General features: G+C 51.2%; 2 protein-coding genes and 1 long non-coding RNA gene across 6 annotated transcripts in view; all 3 read right to left on the bottom strand.

The window, feature by feature from the left end:
• Positions 1–19,929, bottom strand: part of LOC122370585 (histone-lysine N-methyltransferase PRDM9-like) — a 96,069-nt gene extending 76,140 nt beyond the window's left edge. For all 4 annotated transcript variants that reach the window (XM_043346290.1, XM_043346292.1, XM_043346289.1 and 1 more), the window contains exon 1: positions 19,801–19,929. In XM_043346290.1, coding sequence (XP_043202225.1) covers positions 19,801–19,813 — 13 coding nt within the window. In that variant the 5' untranslated portion in view covers positions 19,814–19,929. The remainder of the gene's footprint in view (positions 1–19,800) is intronic.
• The window catches only part of LOC122370586, a 73,182-nt gene that overhangs the window by 22,750 nt on the left and 23,944 nt on the right, over positions 1–26,488 (bottom strand). Inside the window, exon 4 of the mRNA XM_043346293.1 lies at positions 16,233–16,306. Coding sequence (XP_043202228.1) covers positions 16,233–16,306 — 74 coding nt within the window. The remainder of the gene's footprint in view (positions 1–16,232; positions 16,307–26,488) is intronic.
• LOC122370590 lies at positions 15,156–15,714 on the bottom strand. Its single transcript, XR_006254577.1, has 2 exons — positions 15,659–15,714; positions 15,156–15,413 (listed from the first exon to the last, which is right to left on the bottom strand). It is a non-coding gene; the product is annotated as an uncharacterized LOC122370590 (long non-coding RNA).

Below are 26,488 nucleotides of genomic sequence, written 5' to 3'. Positions count from 1 at the left end.
ACGTGGACCGGGGCTATAGCACCCGTCAAGTGCACAATTAGAGCGGCCTGCATGGCCCCGGAGGGCACCGATCGACAACATCTCCTCTCACATTGCCTGAGGGCAGACGTCACGCCCCTGACAGCGATCAGTCAGTTCTGCAGTGATCTGCAGTGAGCTTTGCAGCCCTTTACTGGGATAGAACCAGTAGCTGCCCATAACGCACCACCGCCGCCCCTCTGGGACGGCTCTGCTCCCCGCTGGCAGTTAATCCCCCTTAATGACCGCTCGCTGGGGTCGGGCGGCTGCCTTCTGCTTGAGAATGGCGCGGGGCGCCATGCCAGTCTGTATAGGATGGCCCTCTGGACCGTCTTCAGGAAGGAGTGATGCTCTATTACGCCACGGGGTGGCGCGCAGAGCATATTTGGGGACGACCGGTGGTGCCGTGCGCCGTCCAGGCCATGGTGACGTCATGCAGGGGTGACCGTCGCACTGGACCACCCGTCAACTCGGTCGGCCAGCTCGGCAGCGAGCTCGGCAGCGGGCTAACTGGACCGGAGGCACTAGCCGTCCATACGGCACGGCCGTCCGCTGTTCCCCTCTTGGGGTCTCCCCGACCAGACGGCGATGTACCCTGTCCCGGCGCCGGTCGGCTGGTATGCGCTAATGACCCTGACCCCGCCGCGAACCGAGCGGACGGTGAGGATTATCGGGGCGGGCGCCGGCCCGGCGCGGTTTCTGCTCGACTGCGGGGACCGCTTCCGTCTACCGCGGCGACATGCTATTATGAGTGCAGCGCGCTGGACACCTGTCGTACTGATCGTTTACAATTGTGATTCCTCCCGTGTTATATAAACAATCGACATCACCCGCAATGGGGGACCTTTCCGGGCAAAATGAATGGGAAGACGAAAGATAAGAGGAGAGAGAGAGAGAGAGAGAGAGAGAGAGAGAGAGAGAGAGAGAGAGAGAGGGAAGAGAGAGAGAAAGAGAGAGAGAGAGAGAGAGAGTGAGAGAGAGAGAGAGAGAGAGAGAGAGAGAGAGAGAGAGAGAGAGAGAGAGAGAGAGAGAGAGAGAGAGAGAGAGAGAGAGAGAGAGAGAGAGAGAGAGAGAGAGAGACGAGGGAAGTGGATGATGTGAGCGTTTTTAGGGAAGGGCTAACTACAGGGAAGGGGAGCCAGACAACCAGACATTCATGGACGGTCGCCAGACGCACCGACCGACATTTTGACAAATCCACGGACCGACAATCTAACCCATTTGACAGAAGGACGTGCAGACAATTGGACCGACAAACCGACGGGGTGGCTAGCGAGACAGGTCGACTCTCTCACCGACTGGATGGCGTGCAATCTGACGAATAAACAGACGAACGGGCTGGCAGACCGACATGATTGACCGACCAACAGATTAAACCACCGGCGGACTGACCGACGGACTGACAGGCCAGACCGACAGACAGATGGGCTGACAGAGAGGTAGACAGACAGGCAGACAGACAGACAGACAGACAGACAGACAGACAGACAGACAGACAGGCCGACGACTTATCGATCGACTTGACGATGACCACAGTTGGGAAGGTGGCGGTGTCGATTATTTACACGCATACTTGAATGCACTGTAAAAATGGATCAACTTCAGTGTCCGTTAAATGTTAGATGACCTGAATGATCCTCGGGTTTAATCGGATTATCCAGATCATTCTCAACTAATATAATGGCCTAATTGAACATCTAACCGCATTGATCTCCTCCTTTACAAACAAAAGTCCATGTTCAATCGTTCTTTGACAGCGTAATTGCTTGTCACTGACCTCGCACGGCCCCGTCACGCTCCCGACGGGCGCCCGGCCGTCCGTCCCGCTCCGACTCGCTAATCCGCTGCTCCACCCGGCCCGTCTGATCCCTTCCCATGCGGCAGACCGCCCCCCGCATTCCTTCCGAGAGCGCAGCTGACCGTCGCCACCCGGCCGCGGGTTGAGTGATTAATGGCACGCGATTGTTCCTATTCTTTCCTTGGATAATCCTATCACTTAATCACCAGGACAGCTAATGATATAAATGTGTAGCGTACTACTGCATTTTACCGTGTCGTAAGGAATCTGAACGCAAAGCAATTCTGTAAGTCGATCGAGGCGATATCGAGCTATTCATGAAATATAAGGACAAGTCGGATTGCTTCCCATCAAAGGTTCTACTTTACTTTGGAGACCGAACCATAATAACAGTTAAAATTTAACCATAAGCACGTCCATTTCACTTACGTTTTTAAAAGCACAACAAAGAAACGGCAAAACACAAAGTACAGAGTCATGGCACGTATGTTATTTCAAAGTATTTGAAAATAAGTACCTAACAGATGCTGCATAAAACAAATTATTAGCTGATCAGATAAGTCTGAGGTGTGAGCTACTGATTCTATACCGAAATTAACCTGAGATATCCGAAATGAAGGCCGGTAAATGACGATAATGGACTGACGATATTTTGCAACGAGGTAAAGAATTAACTGAAAAAAAAAACAAACAGACTGAGGAGATTTAATTGCTGGGAAACTTAGCTACGGAACCGCCTTCACCAAACTGTACGCCATCAGTGATCAGCCGATCGGCCGGCCGGTTCAGCCGCACCGCTAGCACAGACGCTGACGTGAGACAAATCACTTGCGCCGCCGGAATCCTCGTGATTAGTGGACCCATTGTGTATCCCGTTGAGACCCACACGATATTCCCCCAGTCTTGTCACCTGCAATGCCCACCGAAGTGTCCCGGCCCCGCCATAAACGTGTTTAAACTTCCCGATCGCTCCCCATTTGTGATCTCATTTCCCAATTAACTCTGAAAGAGTCGTTCCACTATCCCCGGTTTATTCACAAAAGCGGAGAGATCAAATTAGCCAAAGACTTTACACCGACCAATTCTAAACAGAAATTGATATCAAATTTAAGATAACAGCGCTAATAACCTATTTCCCTAAGAGCTAGTGGCACGAATGGCAAACCAAGGTAACAAAGTGTAATCAAACCCGGAAGCCGGACGATAGGCCAGTCAGATAATTAACATGCGCAGGCAGAAAGCATTACCCTCCCCCTTCAGAGATTAACCCGGGGAGCACCTCTGATGAGCGGAGCAGAGCCCGACCACGACGCCACGCCACAGTGCCAGGTGTCAGGGCACGCCCCCCCTGTGACCCTGCTAATGAACCCATCGATTATCCCCACACACCACACTCACATACACTCACACCTATTCTACTGTCCCCTCTAATCAGATCCATCAGTAACCAATAAGGCCGGATTAATCACCTCAGGGAGGGAGAGAGACCAGGGCGGCAAACAGGACACATGATAAGGAAAAGATGGGCTGAGCAGACTTGTGCCACCAGTGCTAACCTTTTGGTGCTGGGTGCCAAATTTGATACAATGGCTGACTGGGTGGCGCTGAGCTGACCGTTGAATGACGAGAGATTGAGACGAGCAGACGAGGCGTGGTACCGCCGGCGCAGACTGCGAATGTGACCGGCGAGCAGGTCTTGGCTCCCGTGCAGGGACTTACTTGTTTACTGGCGTCAGCCCTCTGGGTCGTCGAGCCGGCGGCGGGAAGCTGGCCATGACCGGAGAGATAGAGATGAGGGCAGGCGCCAGACGGCGCCGACCCGTCCACCTCTTGCGTCACCACCGACTGGACTGTGCTCCACTGTCTCTGTCTGTCCTTGTTGTCCTGAGGCCCCTCCTCTCTCTTTTCTGCCCTTTTTGTATCCCTCTCGCCGCCTCCTCGGGCCATCTTCTGAATCCTCAACTTCGCTCCGCCCCTTTTCTGTCGATATCGGTTGTATTTCTTGCCAAAAAGGTTCATGTTTCCATCAGTTTGACCCTGGATTTGAGCTTTAAATCGTCCAACTTTTGCAGCGCGCCCTCCGGGGGCCGTAGTCATGGTGATATTTTGTCTTCAACGGTGCTCCTCCTATTTCGAATTTTCCTTTCTCTGATAGGTGGGAACTCATAAGCTCCCACCCCTTCCCACAAAAATGTAACCTCAGGGCCAGCTGCCATGGTGTCGTAGCTCCGCCCACATTTCCATCTTCCATTCGAGCCTCAGATGCACTCCTGACGCCGGTCGCGGAGGATGGGGAGAGGCGGAGCGGCGGTCCAGCTGCATATGGGTCACCGCATAATGGTGCTCAATGTCCCGGAATTCGGCGGAGTCCTTGATTAATACCGAGCGGCCTGAAATAGCAATACTTTTCTTCTTTTAGCTCCCCCTCTCCCCCGATGCCCGCCCTGCCAGACGTGCCCTCCATGCCGATGGTGATCGCAGGCCGACACCGGCCGTCTGGTGGGGGGGGGGGAGGGTGTGGGAGTCGAGAGATGACCCATTTCGCACGGCGGCCGGTGCCGAAAACAGCTGCGCCCTGCTTGCCCGGTGACGGTTCCTGTGTCTCTGATGGGGCGCAGGTTTGGGCCAGTGGCATGCCATTTCGTCTGTTCAGCTTCGAAAATAGAGGTGTTTGCTTCAAAACTGCCCTTGTGTTCCGTGTCAGAGGCGCAGCTGCAGCGATTTAATCGAACGTGGCGCTGCCATGTGCTACCCTTTCAGAATACTCTTGTGTTGAGTCCGGTCAGAATTTTCCCATGGTCGTCGGACGGTCATCAGTGGCATTGCCAGTTATTTTTGGATGTCAGCTGCCGTGAGAGGGCCGGGCCTGGACAGATGAGAGAGCCGGGCCTCTGTGCCCTGTGCGGCGCACGCAGGTGGCTGGGGTCGGCCGGCGGACGACTGATGACTCTGTTTATGAAAAGAGTCGGGTGCCAGACTGCAAAGCCGGCCGCTCACGCTTTGAAGATTAGGGTGGGAGCGGGTGACACGCTTCCCCTCCCACGGCCTAAATGTGTTGGGTTTTCGCAGCTGCCCTCCTCTGCGCCTGGCCCCGTCCCGGCTGATATTGTGGGTCGGTGTGCCGCGGCCGGGAGCCGGCGTCCGCAAAGAAAATGAACGCGGCAGCGTTACATTTTCATGACCATTTTCTTTGAGTCGCGCCCCCGCGACTCGGGGTCGGTGCTTGCGTTTCGGTAGAAAGAGGCCTTTTACGAAAACGATTGGATAAGGGATGGGAAGGATAAGGATTGCATCCTGCTGCTTGGCCCCTCGCACCCTTCCTGTGTATCTGGCCCTAACTAGTCACTGATGACCCTGCAAAATACAACATTTACCTAACACCTAACACGCATTCAAAGTGTTTCCAATTTTGCAATGATAAGTGTCCAGGACCTACACGATGCACTTAACCTACCGGCATACTCGCACAATATAAGCAGCACAATTACATATACATTACACTTGTAGCATATTTACATTCACAAAAGGTCTTTCGGGAGCGTCACTCGGCCGTTCGCTCTCTGCCAGCCTTGCGGACTAGCTGAGGTACTAGGCCTGACGCATTGTCCTGATTCCGATGATCTGGCGGGCACGGGCTGTTAAGGCTCGAGCTCTTTGCGGTAGGCGGCCCCCGCCTCCTGTAGCCGGGAGGGCCAGATGAGGCGAGTGGATGCTGCCCCGGCAGCTGCCACGGCCCGCTCTACTGCTGGTCCGTCGCCTGCTGTCGTCGTTGTGGGCGGCAGCGCCGGCGGGCACGGCCCCCCCACGAGACGAGGGAGAGCCTCGGCAGCCATCCTCGCCAGCCCCACCTCCAGCCAGTCGCCTGCCGTTGTCGGTATAGGCAGCAGCGCCGGCGGGCGCCGCCGCTAGCGAGACGAGCAAACGCCTCGGCAACCAACCTCGCCAGCACCGCCTCCATCCTTCTGAAAACCAGCTCCTCCTGTAAATGAAAGAGCGGGGAGGGCAGGCAGAAGACCTTTCGGCGATGATGGCGACGCCGAGGGATGGCCCTCCGTCACGCCCTCCTTTCTCAGACAGCTTTGCCTCGGCCGTGATCTGCTCCCAGTTGTCGTCTTCTTCTCGGGATCTTCCTCTCACCAGCTCGTAGTCCGCTCCAGTCTTTCCCGTTCATTTTCCTCCACTTCCGGTAGTTCCAACTCTCCAGCTCGTAGTCCGCTCCAGTTTTTTTTTTCGTTCCATTTTCCTCTACTTCTGGTAGTTCCGCCTCTTGTGATTCCTCTCCTTCGCCAGCTGCTCCACCGCTCCAGTTCTCTGGTCCTGTTCCCTCCGCTCAAAATCGCCATTCGTTATGATGCCGCTGTCAAAAGTCTATTTTTTATTCAGACCACCCTTCAACATCTTCCGGGATGATTTTTTTTTTCTCCGTACTACAACATCTTCATATATGCCCCCAGCCAGCAACTGCCACAATCATACCTTCGCATCCAGTAGCAAAAGCCGTCATCAACCCCTAAACTGCCAAAACGTCTTCCTTTGTAATTTAGGTCAGCTTTCAACATCTTTAATAGATAAACGAATGCTCAAACCTTCAACATCTTCATACCCCCAGCCAGCCAGTAAAGCAATACGGTTATTGCCCATATCAAACATTTGCCATTAACATTTAATTTTAGCCGCCCCTGTGTTCATACAGCTGCAAAGCCTCCTTTCTGGTTCGGGTTAACTTTCAATATCTTCCTTGATAAACCAATGCTCAGACCTTCAACATCTTCAGATCTCCAGGAGCCTCTGGCCAACCGTACGCCGCAGGAAACACCGGGCACACCTGTCACCTGAAAAGTCTCCTGGAAAATCCGCTCTTGCAAATTTCGGTGAAACAACTTTTTCGGTTCGGCTATGCATGTCAGCCCACCGACTTCATGCCCCCAGGACATGACCACGCCCCACGTTGGGCGCCAAATTTCTTGTAGCGGGGCTCGGCTGCAAGATATTTATTTGTTTGTTTGATTTGCGAGGCTGGTCAGTCACTGGCGGACACATAGACTGCTACACTGATGGAGTGGGCAATGGGGTTAAGTTGGAATGCAAAAAAGGATTTCTGACAAGGTTACCCTGATAAATCTCTCTTCCCGATCAAAGGATTAAAATAAACAAAAAAGTTCATTACATTGCAAACTTCCATTAACTGCACAGAGGGGCGCCTCCCACTGGATATAACCATTCATGCTCACATTCACACCATCATGCACACTTCCCTTTCATACAAATTAAAACACCAGGTCGCTAAACTGGCCCCTCCCTGTTTACCTAACCTCCCCCAGTGGTGTACAGTAGCCGTTCGTAAGCATGCGTCAAAACCTTTGTCCTTTACCATTATACATGATCTCTGGAAATTTCCTTCTTAAGATTTACGTCCGTTGCTTGATAAAATGTATTATTCCCCATTCGACTGCTATAGTTCTCTCTTAACTTACAGCTCGCCCCTAAAAAAAATACGACCCTTCCCAAAATACTCATTTACTCCAACCGGCTTTACTCACCTTGCGATTTCCGTTTACAATTAACCAATATGGCTCAATCATCATAGATAATACCGATCGAGTGACAATAACATACACGTCATACCTTGTCGGATCTTGGCCCTCCCCTCTTTCTGATATCTACGGCAGCGGAGGCCTAAAATCCTAACATTAACGCCGCGGTCACATGCCGGAGCAGAACCGGCATGTGATGGACCAAACTTGCACGCCGCCGGTGGTGCGGCCGTGCCCTGCCTATCCCCCGGGTCACAGATCCGTCAGTCAGGCTCCGCAGGTAGCACTATACCGGGGTTTCCGTGATGGACAGAACCTAACTTTTGTCGAAGTGAGATTTTAATAGCAGGCCGGATTCTCCCTGCATTGAAAGAGGGGACTTCCTCCGATCCTCCTTTTGAATCACTCCGGGTGGCCGAAACTCCGACGATTCACCTACCTCGTCCCCGTGGCTTCCACCAACGACAAACCACGGCTGTGGGGTATACCTCCTCCCACGCCCCCCGGGTCCCTTCACCGCCCGTGGCCTAGGAACAGCCGACTTTTCTGCCACTGCCCCGCATCTGGCCTGAGGGAGTGTACTGCGCACCATTCTGGAGCGACTCCCCCTTCCAGGTTCTTGAGACAAATATGAATACACCTTTCTGATGCTCTAGTCTCCCCCCCCCCCTCGGGACGCCACCCGAGCTCTTACAACCTTCGAGTCACCCTTCCTTTAACTGCCGTCGCAGACCCTACACAAGAAAATAAACCACCGCGTGGCCATAGCTACCTGACTAACTGCGACAGGGCCAATGCCGACTTACAGCAGTCACATGACACGAACGCGTGGTTGTAAAATGTTACCTGGCCGGCACCGGAACTCAAGCCGGTCTCCTTCCCTGCGCCACCCCGGCGCAATAAATACCCTTCCTTGACCTCCCTGAATACCTTCCCGCGCTTTCCTGCGCTATCCGTGCACAATAATTTTCAGCGTGACCAGGTCCTAACCAAATCCGTTCTCGTGATCTGCTGGTGAAAGGGCTCCTGCGGTGGACCCCGTTCGGCAGAATACGCCGGGTATAACCTAACTTTTTGATACCGGAGTGGGGAGTTAAAGGCGGGTGGAATGCTTCCTGCCTGAGGGGTATACCGATCCATGCCGATCGACCCTCGCTTTAGAACCACTCCGGCGGCCGAAATGTTGACGAACGGGTGAACAATCCCGTACGGTGGCTCTCTCCGCGACAATCCACGTTCGTGAGACGCTGTGCTCTCACGCAATACCGGGGAAAACTCACACCCTGAATCGAACATTCATGCATGAGAACCTCCCGTAATCGAGCAACACTTTCTGTGTCCCTCTGAACTGGTCATTGGGGAGATATAAGATCTGAAAGGCACCGTTCTGGCACCTCCCCAAAGCCAGGTGGTGCGACGGCCTGTACACTCATCGTGAATGCTCCGTCACACCCCACCGGTTCCCGCCTGAGTCATCAGGACTTATAAATCATATGGGTCTTAGCCGTGACCGAGACACGGCTATTTATTTTGCCCGACTTACGCCGTAGAAACATCCAGAGGGGCATTTGACGAGCCAGATCATTCAAACGTAAGAGCATGTTGTTTGAGTCACTTGGGTCGTCGTCACTGTCTACGGAATGATGTTGAACCTTTGCCCGAAATACGTTTGCCTCGAAATGACTCAGAGTAAAACGCGCACAAAATAATTAAGTAAACGAAATTATCTATATCTAACTACCTAAGGACGGAGAACCTGCGAAACAAGCCAACAGAGCCGACCTCCTTAGTGTCCAGCACCCAATAACCAAATTTACTACTTCCTCGTCTCATACCCCTGAATTGTAACCGTAACTTCCCGACCTCCTCTTGGCCCAGAAATCCAACGTCCTGACCTCCCGGTGGCCTTACTCGTACCTGACCTGTACCCTCCATTAGTCCGGCCTTCCTACCCTTTTACTACCTTGGCTCTCTATAACCTTCCCTGTGAACTGTAATCTCGAACGAGCACTGACATACATTTACCATAGTTTAGACATTCAATAGCTTAATTTAAACTCTCCTCCCCACTCCCATCTCTCATCAGTGAAGTAGTCGCGTCGGTGGGCTTATCACACACAGGGGTGTCACATGCATAGACAGCCTCGTAGCCCCTAAACGTTACGCCAACCAATGTATCCCATATCTGTATCCTTTATCCTATACTTAGCTCGTAATCCCTCCTAGAGTATCCCATCCTTAAAAAAAAAAACAAAAAAAAAACATAAAAAAAACTACGACCATGTTCGCCCTTAACATACTGAAATTACCACTGCTGCCGACACAGAATCTAAGAAAGCAGGACCCTACGCACATCGGTCGCCGAACCGGGTTTCGAACTATAATCAATGACGTCATCAAAGGGTCGGAATGAGACTTTCACTGTTCTCAGAAGCGCGCGCGTATGAATGGTGCACCCTGCCCCGGCATGTCGAGAGTCCTGTGTCAATGACGTCACTCATCGATGGTCACGGCAAGAATAGTTCCGATGACGTCATCAAAGGTTCCAAACGAGTCCTTTTCCTACTCTCCAATGTAAATGAATATGAATGGCATGACCAGCCCGACGTACTGAGGGCTCCGGGCCTATGACGTCACTCATCTGAGGGCGCTGTTGGCATTAGGCCCATGACATCACGAGGATGATCACCATGTGTTTCTCAGTCACCCTGAATAGTGGGCGCGGTCCGGGTGAGCATACGTGGACCGGGGCTATAGCACCCGTCAAGTGCACAATTAGAGCGGCCTGCATGGCCCCGGAGGGCACCGATCGACAACATCTCCTCTCACATTGCCTGAGGGCAGACGTCACGCCCCTGACAGCGATCAGTCAGTTCTGCAGTGATCTGCAGTGAGCTTTGCAGCCCTTTACTGGGATAGAACCAGTAGCTGCCCATAACGCACCACCGCCGCCCCTCTGGGACGGCTCTGCTCCCCGCTGGCAGTTAATCCCCCTTAATGACCGCTCGCTGGGGTCGGGCGGCTGCCTTCTGCTTGAGAATGGCGCGGGGCGCCATGCCAGTCTGTATAGGATGGCCCTCTGGACCGTCTTCAGGAAGGAGTGATGCTCTATTACGCCACGGGGTGGCGCGCAGAGCATATTTGGGGACGACCGGTGGTGCCGTGCGCCGTCCAGGCCATGGTGACGTCATGCAGGGGTGACCGTCGCACTGGACCACCCGTCAACTCGGTCGGCCAGCTCGGCAGCGAGCTCGGCAGCGGGCTAACTGGACCGGAGGCACTAGCCGTCCATACGGCACGGCCGTCCGCTGTTCCCCTCTTGGGGTCTCCCCGACCAGACGGCGATGTACCCTGTCCCGGCGCCGGTCGGCTGGTATGCGCTAATGACCCTGACCCCGCCGCGAACCGAGCGGACGGTGAGGATTATCGGGGCGGGCGCCGGCCCGGCGCGGTTTCTGCTCGACTGCGGGGACCGCTTCCGTCTACCGCGGCGACATGCTATTATGAGTGCAGCGCGCTGGACACCTGTCGTACTGATCGTTTACAATTGTGATTCCTCCCGTGTTATATAAACAATCGACATCACCCGCAATGGGGGACCTTTCCGGGCAAAATGAATGGGAAGACGAAAGATAAAGAGGAGAGAGAGAGAGAGAGAGAGAGAGAGAGAGAGAGAGAGAGAGAGAGAGAGGGAAGAGAGAGAGAGAGAGAGAGAGAGAGAGAGAGAGAGAGAGAGTGAGAGAGAGAGAGAGAGAGAGAGAGAGAGAGAGAGAGAGAGAGGAGAGAGAGAGAGAGAGAGGAGAGAGAGAGAGAGAGAGAGAGAGAGAGAGAGAGAGAGAGAGAGAGAGAGAGAGACGAGGGAAGTGGATGATGTGAGCGTTTTTAGGGAAGGGCTAACTACAGGGAAGGGGAGCCAGACAACCAGACATTCATGGACGGTCGCCAGACGCACCGACCGACATTTTGACAAATCCACGGACCGACAATCTAACCCATTTGACAGAAGGACGTGCAGACAATTGGACCGACAAACCGACGGGGTGGCTAGCGAGACAGGTCGACTCTCTCACCGACTGGATGGCGTGCAATCTGACGAATAAACAGACGAACGGGCTGGCAGACCGACATGATTGACCGACCAACAGATTAAACCACCGGCGGACTGACCGACGGACTGACAGGCCAGACCGACAGACAGATGGGCTGACAGAGAGGTAGACAGACAGGCAGACAGACAGACAGACAGACAGACAGACAGACAGACAGACAGACAGACAGACAGGCCGACGACTTATCGATCGACTTGACGATGACCACAGTTGGGAAGGTGGCGGTGTCGATTATTTACACGCATACTTGAATGCACTGTAAAAATGGATCAACTTCAGTGTCCGTTAAATGTTAGATGACCTGAATGATCCTCGGGTTTAATCGGATTATCCAGATCATTCTCAACTAATATAATGGCCTAATTGAACATCTAACCGCATTGATCTCCTCCTTTACAAACAAAAGTCCATGTTCAATCGTTCTTTGACAGCGTAATTGCTTGTCACTGACCTCGCACGGCCCCGTCACGCTCCCGACGGGCGCCCGGCCGTCCGTCCCGCTCCGACTCGCTAATCCGCTGCTCCACCCGGCCCGTCTGATCCCTTCCCATGCGGCAGACCGCCCCCCGCATTCCTTCCGAGAGCGCAGCTGACCGTCGCCACCCGGCCGCGGGTTGAGTGATTAATGGCACGCGATTGTTCCTATTCTTTCCTTGGATAATCCTATCACTTAATCACCAGGACAGCTAATGATATAAATGTGTAGCGTACTACTGCATTTTACCGTGTCGTAAGGAATCTGAACGCAAAGCAATTCTGTAAGTCGATCGAGGCGATATCGAGCTATTCATGAAATATAAGGACAAGTCGGATTGCTTCCCATCAAAGGTTCTACTTTACTTTGGAGACCGAACCATAATAACAGTTAAAATTTAACCATAAGCACGTCCATTTCACTTACGTTTTTAAAAGCACAACAAAGAAACGGCAAAACACAAAGTACAGAGTCATGGCACGTATGTTATTTCAAAGTATTTGAAAATAAGTACCTAACAGATGCTGCATAAAACAAATTATTAGCTGATCAGATAAGTCTGAGGTGTGAGCTACTGATTCTATACCGAAATTAACCTGAGATATCCGAAATGAAGGCCGGTAAATGACGATAATGGACTGACGATATTTTGCAACGAGGTAAAGAATTAACTGAAAAAAAAAAACAAACAGACTGAGGAGATTTAATTGCTGGGAAACTTAGCTACGGAACCGCCTTCACCAAACTGTACGCCATCAGTGATCAGCCGATCGGCCGGCCGGTTCAGCCGCACCGCTAGCACAGACGCTGACGTGAGACAAATCACTTGCGCCGCCGGAATCCTCGTGATTAGTGGACCCATTGTGTATCCCGTTGAGACCCACACGATATTCCCCCAGTCTTGTCACCTGCAATGCCCACCGAAGTGTCCCGGCCCCGCCATAAACGTGTTTAAACTTCCCGATCGCTCCCCATTTGTGATCTCATTTCCCAATTAACTCTGAAAGAGTCGTTCCACTATCCCCGGTTTATTCACAAAAGCGGAGAGATCAAATTAGCCAAAGACTTTACACCGACCAATTCTAAACAGAAATTGATATCAAATTTAAGATAACAGCGCTAATAACCTATTTCCCTAAGAGCTAGTGGCACGAATGGCAAACCAAGGTAACAAAGTGTAATCAAACCCGGAAGCCGGACGATAGGCCAGTCAGATAATTAACATGCGCAGGCAGAAAGCATTACCCTCCCCCTTCAGAGATTAACCCGGGGAGCACCTCTGATGAGCGGAGCAGAGCCCGACCACGACGCCACGCCACAGTGCCAGGTGTCAGGGCACGCCCCCCCTGTGACCCTGCTAATGAACCCATCGATTATCCCCACACACCACACTCACATACACTCACACCTATTCTACTGTCCCCTCTAATCAGATCCATCAGTAACCAATAAGGCCGGATTAATCACCTCAGGGAGGGAGAGAGACCAGGGCGGCAAACAGGACACATGATAAGGAAAAGATGGGCTGAGCAGACTTGTGCCACCAGTGCTAACCTTTTGGTGCTGGGTGCCAAATTTGATACAATGGCTGACTGGGTGGCGCTGAGCTGACCGTTGAATGACGAGAGATTGAGACGAGCAGACGAGGCGTGGTACCGCCGGCGCAGACTGCGAATGTGACCGGCGAGCAGGTCTTGGCTCCCGTGCAGGGACTTACTTGTTTACTGGCGTCAGCCCTCTGGGTCGTCGAGCCGGCGGCGGGAAGCTGGCCATGACCGGAGAGATAGAGATGAGGGCAGGCGCCAGACGGCGCCGACCCGTCCACCTCTTGCGTCACCACCGACTGGACTGTGCTCCACTGTCTCTGTCTGTCCTTGTTGTCCTGAGGCCCCTCCTCTCTCTTTTCTGCCCTTTTTGTATCCCTCTCGCCGCCTCCTCGGGCCATCTTCTGAATCCTCAACTTCGCTCCGCCCCTTTTCTGTCGATATCGGTTGTATTTCTTGCCAAAAAGGTTCATGTTTCCATCAGTTTGACCCTGGATTTGAGCTTTAAATCGTCCAACTTTTGCAGCGCGCCCTCCGGGGGCCGTAGTCATGGTGATATTTTGTCTTCAACGGTGCTCCTCCTATTTCGAATTTTCCTTTCTCTGATAGGTGGGAACTCATAAGCTCCCACCCCTTCCCACAAAAATGTAACCTCAGGGCCAGCTGCCATGGTGTCGTAGCTCCGCCCACATTTCCATCTTCCATTCGAGCCTCAGATGCACTCCTGACGCCGGTCGCGGAGGATGGGGAGAGGCGGAGCGGCGGTCCAGCTGCATATGGGTCACCGCATAATGGTGCTCAATGTCCCGGAATTCGGCGGAGTCCTTGATTAATACCGAGCGGCCTGAAATAGCAATACTTTTCTTCTTTTAGCTCCCCCTCTCCCCCGATGCCCGCCCTGCCAGACGTGCCCTCCATGCCGATGGTGATCGCAGGCCGACACCGGCCGTCTGGTGGGGGGGGGGGGAGGGTGTGGGAGTCGAGAGATGACCCATTTCGCACGGCGGCCGGTGCCGAAAACAGCTGCGCCCTGCTTGCCCGGTGACGGTTCCTGTGTCTCTGATGGGGCGCAGGTTTGGGCCAGTGGCATGCCATTTCGTCTGTTCAGCTTCGAAAATAGAGGTGTTTGCTTCAAAACTGCCCTTGTGTTCCGTGTCAGAGGCGCAGCTGCAGCGATTTAATCGAACGTGGCGCTGCCATGTGCTACCCTTTCAGAATACTCTTGTGTTGAGTCCGGTCAGAATTTTCCCATGGTCGTCGGACGGTCATCAGTGGCATTGCCAGTTATTTTTGGATGTCAGCTGCCGTGAGAGGGCCGGGCCTGGACAGATGAGAGAGCCGGGCCTCTGTGCCCTGTGCGGCGCACGCAGGTGGCTGGGGTCGGCCGGCGGACGACTGATGACTCTGTTTATGAAAAGAGTCGGGTGCCAGACTGCAAAGCCGGCCGCTCACGCTTTGAAGATTAGGGTGGGAGCGGGTGACACGCTTCCCCTCCCACGGCCTAAATGTGTTGGGTTTTCGCAGCTGCCCTCCTCTGCGCCTGGCCCCGTCCCGGCTGATATTGTGGGTCGGTGTGCCGCGGCCGGGAGCCGGCGTCCGCAAAGAAAATGAACGCGGCAGCGTTACATGTGTGTTTCCTCTTCTTCTAACACTATCCATTCCACCAGCACACAGACATGAACAAAAAGTAGATATATTGAAATGAGCCGAAAGATGAGACTGAAACCAACAAGGCCGAAAATCAGTTCTGCAGGAGTTGCTAAGGCAATCGAGCAGGCCGATATGAAGAACCGAAAGAGTCCGAAAATCAGTCCTGCACGAGCTGCTATCGCACTCGAGCAGGCTGATGAAGAAGCCGGAAGTGCCGAAAGAACAGTCTGCAGCTGCCAAGTCGTGCCAATGGCCTTTCTCGTCAGCTCCACGACAGCAGGCAGGCTGAAACATAAGTTAGCTAAATAAGACCGGACACTGTCATCGAAAAGGGCCGAAAGGGATAACCAAAGGACAAGCCGAAAACGATAAAACATAACCGTACAACCTCATACCGACTTCCGAGTGGTTGACTTAGTCCCTGTCAGACGAACTTTCTGAAAGAGGAAGGTCAGCTACCTTCGTCCCCATAGTGCAGCGCAGCTCCCCGAGAGCTGGCTGGGGCAGACCGCCCGTTCTCTTATACTTACGTGTGCATGTCGAGTGATAGTGTTGGAGAGTGGATGTTGTTGAGTGTGGTGTGGACTGTGTGAGTGTGTCGCTGCTGCGTCTGGCGCCCGTTTTCTACCTATCCGACAGTCGTTTGCCCTTGGTGTGTCGTCAACTCATTATCAGTTGTTTACTGATACCACGTTCAGTTTTTCACAATCTAACCCTCGCCGAGTGTTTTTGCTGTGGGCGAACGGTGGAGGTCAGCGAGATAGGAACCGAGCGAGCCGCCGCCGGTTGGTCGGCCTTGGCCTCCGGGCCGACTGACGGGGCGCTTCCCGTCGCTGGAAATAATGAGTGTCGCCGACTAGCCGCTCAGAGCAGATGGAAACGATATTTCTCACAATTCGGTGGCATTTCGGTAACGCGTCAGTTCAATAGAGTGCATGCGATTGAACATAAGAATGGTTCGATAATGCCATTCAATCACTTTGTAGAGTACGAAACCAAAAATAAAAATAAAACTAACATTTTCTCTGAAAAGGGCACAAAAGTAAGACCGAGGATATCACGATAAACCCATTGCTTACAGTCTCTTCACATATATAAACTTACCTTCAGTAGAGTCTCGAATGGCAGACGAACAACCAAGTAACAGACTCCTTTTTGCATTGGAGATGAAACAGGCACTGAAAGAACAGACAAATGCAAATATTATTAGAATTCATCAAGGATAATATATCATTGTCTACTATGTCAAATAACAACTAAAATTTCAACAACAGCACTGAATCATGCCCTAACCTGTCCCGGTCCACCTCAGTGAACCCGATGAAATCCTCAGACGGTGACGGTGATCGAGGTCGGTACTTTTCCTCCTTCACTAAAGAATGCAGAGCGCGGTCCGAGAAAGGATCGTCGTCCGACACCGAGGGAGACGACGGCCGCTCAACCTAGACCGGATCAACAGACGAACAATATTCAATGAAACATGAGATGTTTATCCTCCACAGATATACAAATTGGAACACATTAACCGCTGTCATTCCCTTTTATTAACCTCGCAGCTAAAAACCAATGAGAGGTGAGCACCATGCATTTGAAGACGTACCCTTGGTGAAGTGACTTCAATCTTTATCTCCTCCTTCACAACTGGCCGAAAGTCGCTCTCAGAGCCACTGTCTATGGGAGTGCAGTTCCTCGGCCTCTGAGACTTCCTCACACTCTGTGACGGACCCCATTCCCCGTCGCTGTCAGCGGAGCCCCCCAGAGACCACTTTGGTCCTTTTGGTGACATTGATGCAGCCCGCATGAGCGGCAGTAGTTCAGACACTGGTGGATCTGGAATAGGGTCCAATGTCCTTTGTCAGTTCACATTGAGTTGACTAGATGAAAGCACAAAACGGAGAAGTTATGTAGCAAGAAAATACAAAGTTGCAGAGTTATCACCACCAATAATTGAATATTCCTTATGGAATTAATACCCATAAAACATCTCTCAATAATGACAATGACATGGTTTGCCAACAAGAATGCAGCAGGAAAATAATGGAGGTGCTCCTATACCTGGCATTTAGATCCTGGCTTTATATGAAAAAAAAACTGTAGCCTCAAATGATCTCTGATGACTTTTCTAGAGGGCAGGCTAGCAGCCAAAGACACCTTTGTTGTCACAAGTAGTCCAAATCATTGCGATTCTGAAATATTTTTATTGTTCCTCCTGACCTGGCAGGCTGACATGACCTCAACCTGGGGTCAAAAATTTCATATGTTGTCAAAAAATGATGAACTACAAGCTACTCCAAGCGGTGAGGCGCTTCCCACCAGTTTTTTATTCACACGCAAAAAACTGGACAGGGTGGTAACAAATCCCCCCCCCCACTGGGGCAAAGGTTAAAACTGGGTAAATACTATTAGAATTGTCTCGTGGCGACCTACATGATGGTACTTTCAATTTCCCACTGTTGAAGCTTCTTCCTTACCCATGGATGCCTAGACAAAATCATTGCGTCAGGTTTGAGGTTAGGTAAGGTCTGGTTATGTTTCTTTTTTAATATTTTGGAGACACCTACCTTATCATCATATCTGGATTTCAGTAGGTGGAACTATGGTCATGAGTACCCAAATATAGGAACGTTCCCATTTTTAATATGGGAACGGGCGTTCCCATTTATGAGAACGGAAGGTAATTTTTCGGCCGTTCGCCCACTAAATCTCATTAGTGCACCACGTCTCAAAAAAGTGCACGCTAATTTAAGTATCTACTAAGTCTCTATAAAATTATCCTTAATCTGACCGTCGAACAAGGAAATTGACCGTCGAATGATATTTTTAATGATTTTTTGAAATGACGGAATGGTGAAAACATGGGTTATTCTACATTTAACATGCAATTTTAAGGAAAATGAAGCGTTTTTTACATTTTGAGGTCAAGTATAATATTTTTCGTCTGGTTATGAAGTTTCATATTAGCGACACCAGATGCTGACATATGCAAGCGAACACGCGGACAGTCCCGAGGTAATATTGTTGACTTTTGGTGTCGGGGCGCACGACCTCGTGGAACGTCAGTGATTTCACCGAACTACTAGTGTAAACTCAGTTTTAGTGGTTTAAAATTATTCAGTTGTATTTTATCAGCCCGGAAAGACATATTTTATTTGGATGCTAGCTGTTTAGCGTTGTTTTATAAGGAGCGTCATGAGCGTGGTTTTTGTCTTCTGTGTTTCTAAGCATGATCGTTTTGGGGGAATTTCTCTTATATTGGTCGCTCTGTGTGGCTTGTTTATAATTTTTATGCTGATTTCGATCATTCCTCGTGCCCATCCTACCAGGCCTTTTGCCACTTACACTCATTAAGAAAGGAAAAAACTAGATTTTCATTGGGACTAGGTGTTTTGAGTGTGTAACATATTCAGCGTTCCCATTTTTGGATACTTCCTTGTGCTCGTCAACCATCAGTGTTAAACAGACGGGTGCTTGACATGTCTCCAGTCTCCACCCTCGGCCCTTGCCCTCGGCGCGGACGGTGGATATAGGTATGGAAGACCTTGTTGAACATCGCTGAGCGTTGTGAATTACGTAATCCTGCAGAGGGGGGCGTGCCCGCTGCGAGATCGACGGGAATAAAAGCGCAGAAGACCGGGCGAAACATGCGACGGTCTTGCCGGAAAGGTCATCTGATGATTGTTGCGTTGACAATGATTTGCGGCGTTGGACGTGATGCTTGTTAATGAAAAGAGCCCCTGAAAGGCGTCGGCGAAATCGTTCCCAATATTGGGTACTCCGTTCCCATAATAAGGAACGCTTGCAGCGCCAGTGTATGAGAGCGTTCCCAAATTTGGGCTCGCGGCCCGGATGATGGACTGCTTTAGAAATAGGGGAACGATTTGAAATTACGATGGGCCTTACAATAACAAACTCTTTCCCAACAATATTGAGACAAATATCAGGCGGTTCACGGTCGTTTTATATTTTTTGGGACGTCATTTAACGGTTCTTTTTCTTGTTTTAAATAATGCCTACATGGCGTTCCCATATTTGGGTTTATCGTTCCCAAACATGGGAACGAAAATGCGTTCCCGAAAATGGGTACGCTTGACCATAGTTCCGCCTACTGATTTAGCGCATTAAAGGGACCCTCCCACCTTCAAAAAAGTTAATGAATTGGCATAGAAGTGATGTCCCTTGGTTCGGAAAGATCAAAAATGAATATGTACCAAAGTTCACCGAAAAATATTCACTGGATTTCAAGATATTACTTTTACTTTTGTTTACTTTTTGGAATCTCTGCTGTTCCTAGCGACTATTTGAAAGTGCGGCACTTGTTGCGCTTAAAACAGCATATACCACAACGTGCTACCAAATGTTTTAGTAAAACATTTAAAATCATTAGATCTCCGCTGACATCACAAAATCTAAGGGGGCATTCCGGTGCAGTCGCCCCTTAGAATCCGAAAACTGCACGTTTGAAATTCCATATCTCCAAATTAAAGCATTTTTCGATGTTGTTGTGAGTGCCCAAACCGGTACTGAAGGCCATGGCCACCAATTTGGCTATCTCAACTCAAAACTAATGTTAAGGTGGGATGGTCACTTTAAAAATGGAAGAATACATAGGTATTACGTAAGTAGGCACTACTTACTTTTGAAAAGTGAGTCGATGCTATTATACCGAACTTACCATGCTGATCCATCTCAATCTCCAAATCAAGATCCCTCGTTTTCTGTGCGAGTCCGCTCAGAATGAGAATTCTATAGATGGCCTTGATGAGAATAAGTTGAAGTCAAAGTTGAAGTGCGCATCACTAGCTACACACGACGCGTGCTCTCACGTGGTACTGCAGCAAAACTGCGTCATAAATGTCGAAATCCAAGGCTCAGGGTCATCGAAATCAACGTCCATCAATTGAGCAGCAGGTTGATATTCGCGAATATCAAACTGAAAATTCGATATTCGGACGGGGAACGCAATAACTCAAGAACCAGTGAACCGATTTTGATGAAAAGGCCCTCATTCGATTCCTCGTTCCTTATTGCAGGTCGACGGCGATTTCCAGGTCACTAGGTCATGACCTTCAAGGTCAAGGTCAAGGTCAAAGGACGGGGAACGCTCTACCGATTTACATGCGGTAATTTTTGTAGGGTAGCTTCATTCCTTCTACTAAGTATTGGACTATTCCCGATGCATGTGGGTGACCCCTTACGCACGTGCCACGTGCAAAACGAGGGGTGTCAGTTTTGTAATAGTTGCAATATCTCGGTAACTACTTGGCCGATTGCGCTTGAAGTTGGCATGTAGGTAGTCACCCACTAGGCAATGCATATCCATTATCCATGTGCCAGAGTTGGGGTGCTGCTGCACGTGCGCACGTGCAGGGGTCGATTCCAGATCTCGAGAACGGCAGGACCGATTGCGCTCAAATTTGGTACGCAGTTAGGGACCGGTTAGTAGGGTGCCGTGTAAGTCACTTGGGACCCATTTTGCACGTGCGCACGTGCGGGGTGCCGCTTCGAGATCTCGAGAACGGCTGGGCCGATCATGTCCTCAAATTTGGCAAATCGCTGGAGACCGGTTAGTAGGGTGCTGTGCACACGTCAGTTGGAGATACCCCCTCACAATTTCGCATGTGCAAGGCCCACCCTCTCGCTCGCTCCGTTAGTCGCCCCAAAAGGCGTTATACTGGTATTGTAAGCTTTACATGCCACGCCGATCTCCTGTCGGCCTTCGCCTTGTTGACAAAGGCCGCGCAGAAATGCTACGAATAAAGGAATGAGTGGTGGTCACGAAAAATGTATTGTCCCTCAAAGTAGCTGGACATTATTCACAAATCACAGCGCTACGACACTGTACCAAACAGCGACACTCCTTAACTCCTATGTGGAGGCGGATAGTTAAGAACACAACTACTGAATCACCGTGTGTTAACATAAAGAAACAAGATGTGACACTCACACGGGTAGCCAAGAAGCTCACAAACGAGAACCACAGCTACACCTTTTTACGACTAAATATAGACATAGTGCACGCAGCTCAATAATAGTGCAACCGATTGCGACAAATCGCCATTGACAGACTATGGCATACTGTCGGAATCGCCCGCACCATTACTGAAATGTGCGCACTGCCGCCCTAAATTGGGCGTAAAAAGCTGTATAACACTAATATATCAAACGTATGACGACAGCCGGTCATGCACTTGTCGGCATATTTCAGCATTGCATTTCGCCAATCAAGCCATTTACCGCATCAGTCAAACCTGTGTAATTCTCAAAACTGTGTACCAGTTAAAATAGAGTTTTTGCGTCAAACTGCTGAACCGTTAGACAGTAGTCGCAGCAGTGCTGCCAGTCTTCGTGTGGGTCCGCATGTGTCTGATAAGCTTTGCCCGTTGAGCGAACCGGGCCTGGCAGTGTGAGCAGCCGTACGGCCGCTCCCCGTGTGGGTACGCATGTGTGAGGTGAGACTTGGCCCTTGAGTGAAGCGTGCCTTGCAGATGGAGCAGCCGTACGGCCTCTCCCCAGTGTGGGTCCGCATGTGCCTGGTTAAACTTCCCCGTAGAGCAAACCGCGCCTGACAGATGGAGCAGCCGTACGGCCGTTCCCCCGTGTGAGTCCGCATGCGTTCGGTGCCGTGTGGATACGCATGTGTCTTGTTAGTGTAAACTGTTGAGTGAACCGTGCCTTGCACATAGAGCAGCCGAGCGGCCTCTCCCCAGTGTGGGTCCGCATGTGCTTTTTAAGGATTGATTGATCAGTGAACCGTGCAGAGCAGATAGAGCAGCCGTACGGCCTCTCCCCAGTGTGTGTACGCATGTGTCTGCTGAGGTTGGACCGCTGAGTGAACCGTGCCTTGCAGATGGAGCAGCCGTACGGATGCTCACCAGTGTGGGTCCGCATGTGTGTGGTGAGAAGGAACCGTGTAGTGAACCGTGCAGTGCAGATAGAGCAGAAGTGGGGCCGTTCCCCAGTGTGGGTACGTATGTGTACGGTGAGGTTTGACCGGGAAGCAAACCGTGCTGCGCAGGTGGAGCAGCCGTACGGCCGCTCCCCAGTGTGGGTTCGCAAGTGTCTGGTAAGGTGTGACCGTTCAGTGAACCGCGCCGTACAGATGAAGCAGCAGTGCGACCGCACCCCAGTGTGAGTCCTACGGTGACGTTTTATGTCTGTGGACCTGTCGGTCGAGTACCGACACCGCTCGCACTTGAACCTCCCGTTCCTGTCGATGTCACTGTGACACCTCTTCACGTGTCCGTCCAGACGTTGCTTTCCCCAGCATCGGAAGTCGCAGTGGGGACATTGAACCGAGCCACTTATGCCTGAAAAATACACAGAAAAAAAGAAAGGCCCTTAAACAAGTTGCATGCCAAAGCAGGTCGCACATACACTGGAACAATCACGACGCCCAGAGATGACTCACGCAGCTGGTCACGTTTCCAGATCACCTTGGTGAGCGCAGTGGGCGGTAGCGGCAATGTTGACGCGACAAGCCATCAGCGCCCATGAGTTGATCCGTGTATCGTTCGAAATACAGCCTTCAGAAACGGAACGCTGAGCTCGTCTAGAGAATATTTCACTTGCCGTTTATTAACTGTCGCATGGACAGAACTCCGCGCCAACTTATCCGTGAAGGAAAATGATAATTTGCAACACCAAAAAACCAAACTTTAAAGATAAAGAGAGAGAGAAAACGTTATCAATTATTTATCAATCCAATGCCACTTTAGTTGGAAGAACCACACCGTGGCAGATACACCTCGGCCGCAGTTAACGCCACTATCTAAATTAAATGCATGCATGACACAAATGGTTACATTCAGCATTTTCTATATATCTTGATACAATGCAATGCAAACAAACTGAAAAGAAAAGACTGTAAAACAGGCGATAAAACTTAAAAATAGCCGATAATTGATAAACACATTTCTTCGGCCATGACAATATTTGTTTCCCTTTTACATGAAAGCCATAACACTAAGGAACATATGGTAGGCATTCGCTAATGGAGATGGGTCGTGCTGAAAACTCAGTACACCGTGCATGGCAGATGGAGCAGCCGTGCGGCCGCTCTCCAGTGTGGATCGCCATGTGTTTGGTAAGGTTGGACTGTTTAGTGAACCGCACCGTGCAGATGGAGCAGCACTGCGAGTGAGACCTATCCCCAGTGTGAGTCCTTCGGCAATGGATGAAATATTCCTGGATAGGACCAGATAGGACACTCCCTAGTCCCTATTCCCCAACACTAGCGCCGGCGACCAAGCGGCCGCCCTGGTGGCGGAGCTCCGAAACATCGGCGGCAAGTGCGCCGGCGGCAGCCGCACCGGCTTGCGTGCTAAAAACGCGGTAATGGAGGGCGAAATTAGCGAACCTTAGCTCATAAGACACGATTTCAGAGACTTCACACATATTTTAAGTTCTTTCTTATAATTATTATGGCTCCATTTAGTCACTATCACATACGGAATCATTACTTGATGCCCATAAACTGAGCCGGTATCCTCGACTTGCCGATGCAATTTATCATCAAATATCATCGTTCCTCGGCAGTCAAACAAGTTCCTATTGATGATTTAATACAAATATCAACTTATTTTCATGTTATAGCATGAAACTTCACTTTATTCTAACATTGGCTCTTCGGCTGTAATCACGAACCCTCACTTGTCAGCAGAATTTAAGCAACTTCTGAAATCAAAACTGGGAAAAGAATATGTTCATGACATTCCTCAATTCCTGTTCTACCAGGTTCACAAAAATGTTCATCAAAATCGGTTACAGGTAAGTAATAAACGACAAAAGTATACAAAAAGACACGCTCCGCCCATAGCCCGCAATGCTAAAATGGCGCCAGCGCCCTCGCCGTCGGGAAATCCGCCGCCGCCGCCGGGTGGTCGAAAAAAAAAAACATCTATAGGCTGGTGTCAGTCAACCGCAGAGCGTGAGGGAGGGTTACACGTGTGCAGAATCAGCACTACCTGTCAGGCCAATTCGCACACAGAGTAGCGCAGCCGCGGGACCGCTCCATGAGCGATAACAGCGCCACCTACAAAATCCGGAGTCACATGTTGGACCAGCTCGCAGACTGAGCGCCAGGTCGCGAGCAGGTTTAGCTCAGCTGCGACAACGGCGTCCGCCGCAGACAGGTTCAGCGCCACCTGTTGTTCCGACTTGTAGCTAGAAGTTGCCTTCAGTCACTGCAGCACAAACAGGTTGACACTGGAGAACAGAGCCGACCAGCAGATAAAGTTGCCTTCAGTCGCTGCAGACCTCACGGTGTCACAGGCAAACAGTCCTTAGCCATGAGTGAGAGGCCTTAATCAGGGCGGTCAACACTAGACTGACATGGCGCACAGTCTCTGACGAACAGTGCAGCCCGCTGAGGTAGATACTATCGGAAATATCACTCCTTCCGCTGCACGGGCGAAGCATCTCCGCGGGCGGCCCGGAGACCAGGCGACCAGTCAGTCGTAGCGGAACTATTCTTGAGTGCACCAACACCAGTGACGTCGGTTTTCGCAGGAAACTCTAGATGAAGCGCATCAGGCAGGTGACGCCGTGAACTGGTGCGGCTGGCCGCCGCCAGCGCAGCATACCGCATGGTCTTCAGACCTCCCCACTCTCCCACCGAACCGACCGTTGGCCCACGATCCTGTTCCCTCCTCCGACCTCTGCAGAGCATTTGCCGCTCCCCGGCCGCTACCCCCTGCAGCCGAAACCACCGCCAGAGAGCGGATCTGGACAGGGCCAGCGTGCGTACAAAATGGTCCCGAGGCCATTCGCTGGTCGGCGAGGGTAGCACCACGCCTCTTCATATCTGGAGTTTGCTTGCAGCACATGCGTTGGTACTCCAGTGGTCCAGGGTGACCAGACTGCAGGGCGGCAGTACAGACTGCAGGGCGGCAGTACAGACCGCAGGGCGGCAGTACAGACCGCAGGGCGGCAGTACAGACTGCAGCCGCAGTATCCGGCTGAATCCAGCGAGCCCAGGAGCGGTCCACCGAAGAAGCTGAAGAGGTCTTCAGAAGAGACGGACATCGTCAGCGTATGTCCTGGGTGTCCCGACAATGCCGCCTCGCCGTCTCCAGCAGCCGAGCGATGACAGGCCACAGGGCCACCGGGCCACTGAGCTCATCGTGGGACCATCAAGTCAGAGCGCGGAGCTGGTGCTGGCTCTTTAACGCTCTGAATATCAGAAAAAGAACCTGGCCACGTGGCAACACACGCCGATTTCAATTTGTTCTGTGTCGATTGTTCAGAAAATAAGCCAAATAGAACTAAGAAAAGACTCAACGCATCTGGGTAATTCACTCGAAATATCCCGTTTACAGAATACAACTGCTTTCTTAGCGTACCATATCGCTTTGTTTATTCGTCAGCTGCAAACTCGGAACAACAACACAGCTCTTTGCACTGCTATTGACAGCGTACATTGCATTTGGACGGTGCCTCGCAGCCCAAATATGCTGCTGCGCAACTGTACGCGAAAATTTATGAAGGACAGCAGGAGCTGGCAGGGTGCAAGGACAGAATATGGAGACCCCCACAGACATTGAGGTTTTTGAGGTTTAAGATTGAGGTTTGTTTTGCTTAGATTAGCAGTTCGAAAGAAAAGACAGCATGTCTGGGAATGACAGGGTGGCCGCCCTGACAGTGTGGCGAAGTGAGAAGTGAGTAGAGACAATAGCGGGAGTACACACATAAATAAATTGCGTCGCTCAATCCAGCAGCGGCACCGGCAGCCCGGCCGTGCCCACCGATGTCGTTGAAGACCCGAATCCAGAGCCGGCATAGAGCACGGCTCTGCCCTGGCGTGACACATTTCCCCGACCCGCCGGCGTGTCATGACGGAGCGACCAATGGAGGACATCTCCCTGTATAAAGACGACAATATACATATACAGTATGCATTACCTATTAGGGTGTATCGTCGAATTTTGATTTTTTAAAATCGTCTTCACTACCAAATTTTATTGGTCCCTGGCATGTTTGAAGCCGTAAGATACCAATAAAAAAAAATCTGGGACGAAAACGTAGCCTGCTGCGAGCGGTTGAACGGAAGCCTGTCGGGGCGGCGCCAGGCGTTGAAGTCCCCCCGTTAGTTACGCGCACACTAACACCACGCGGCGGCTGGAGCCGTGCCGCCGCGTTCCCGGTCAGCCGCGTTTTAGCGTTCACTGACGGGTCGAGGTGATTAGTTTAAGCTTTCCTAAGAAGCTTTCTGCCACGCAGCTCATTATTGAGCAAGAATATCGCACAAACTGCATAGAACATTGACATGAAGGTTGTCGGTACATAGGATAAGGGGATGTTTTGGTTAACGCCTCCTTTAATAGGAAGAGATTGTGGAAGAAGAACACATTTCTTTTGGAGAT

Source organism: Amphibalanus amphitrite, unplaced genomic scaffold (genome assembly GCF_019059575.1).
Source record: "Amphibalanus amphitrite isolate SeventyFive unplaced genomic scaffold, NRLGWU_Aamphi_draft 001147F_arrow, whole genome shotgun sequence".
NCBI classification, from domain to species: domain Eukaryota; kingdom Metazoa; phylum Arthropoda; class Thecostraca; order Balanomorpha; family Balanidae; genus Amphibalanus; species Amphibalanus amphitrite.
This window is presented reverse-complemented; position numbering and strand designations above follow the sequence as displayed.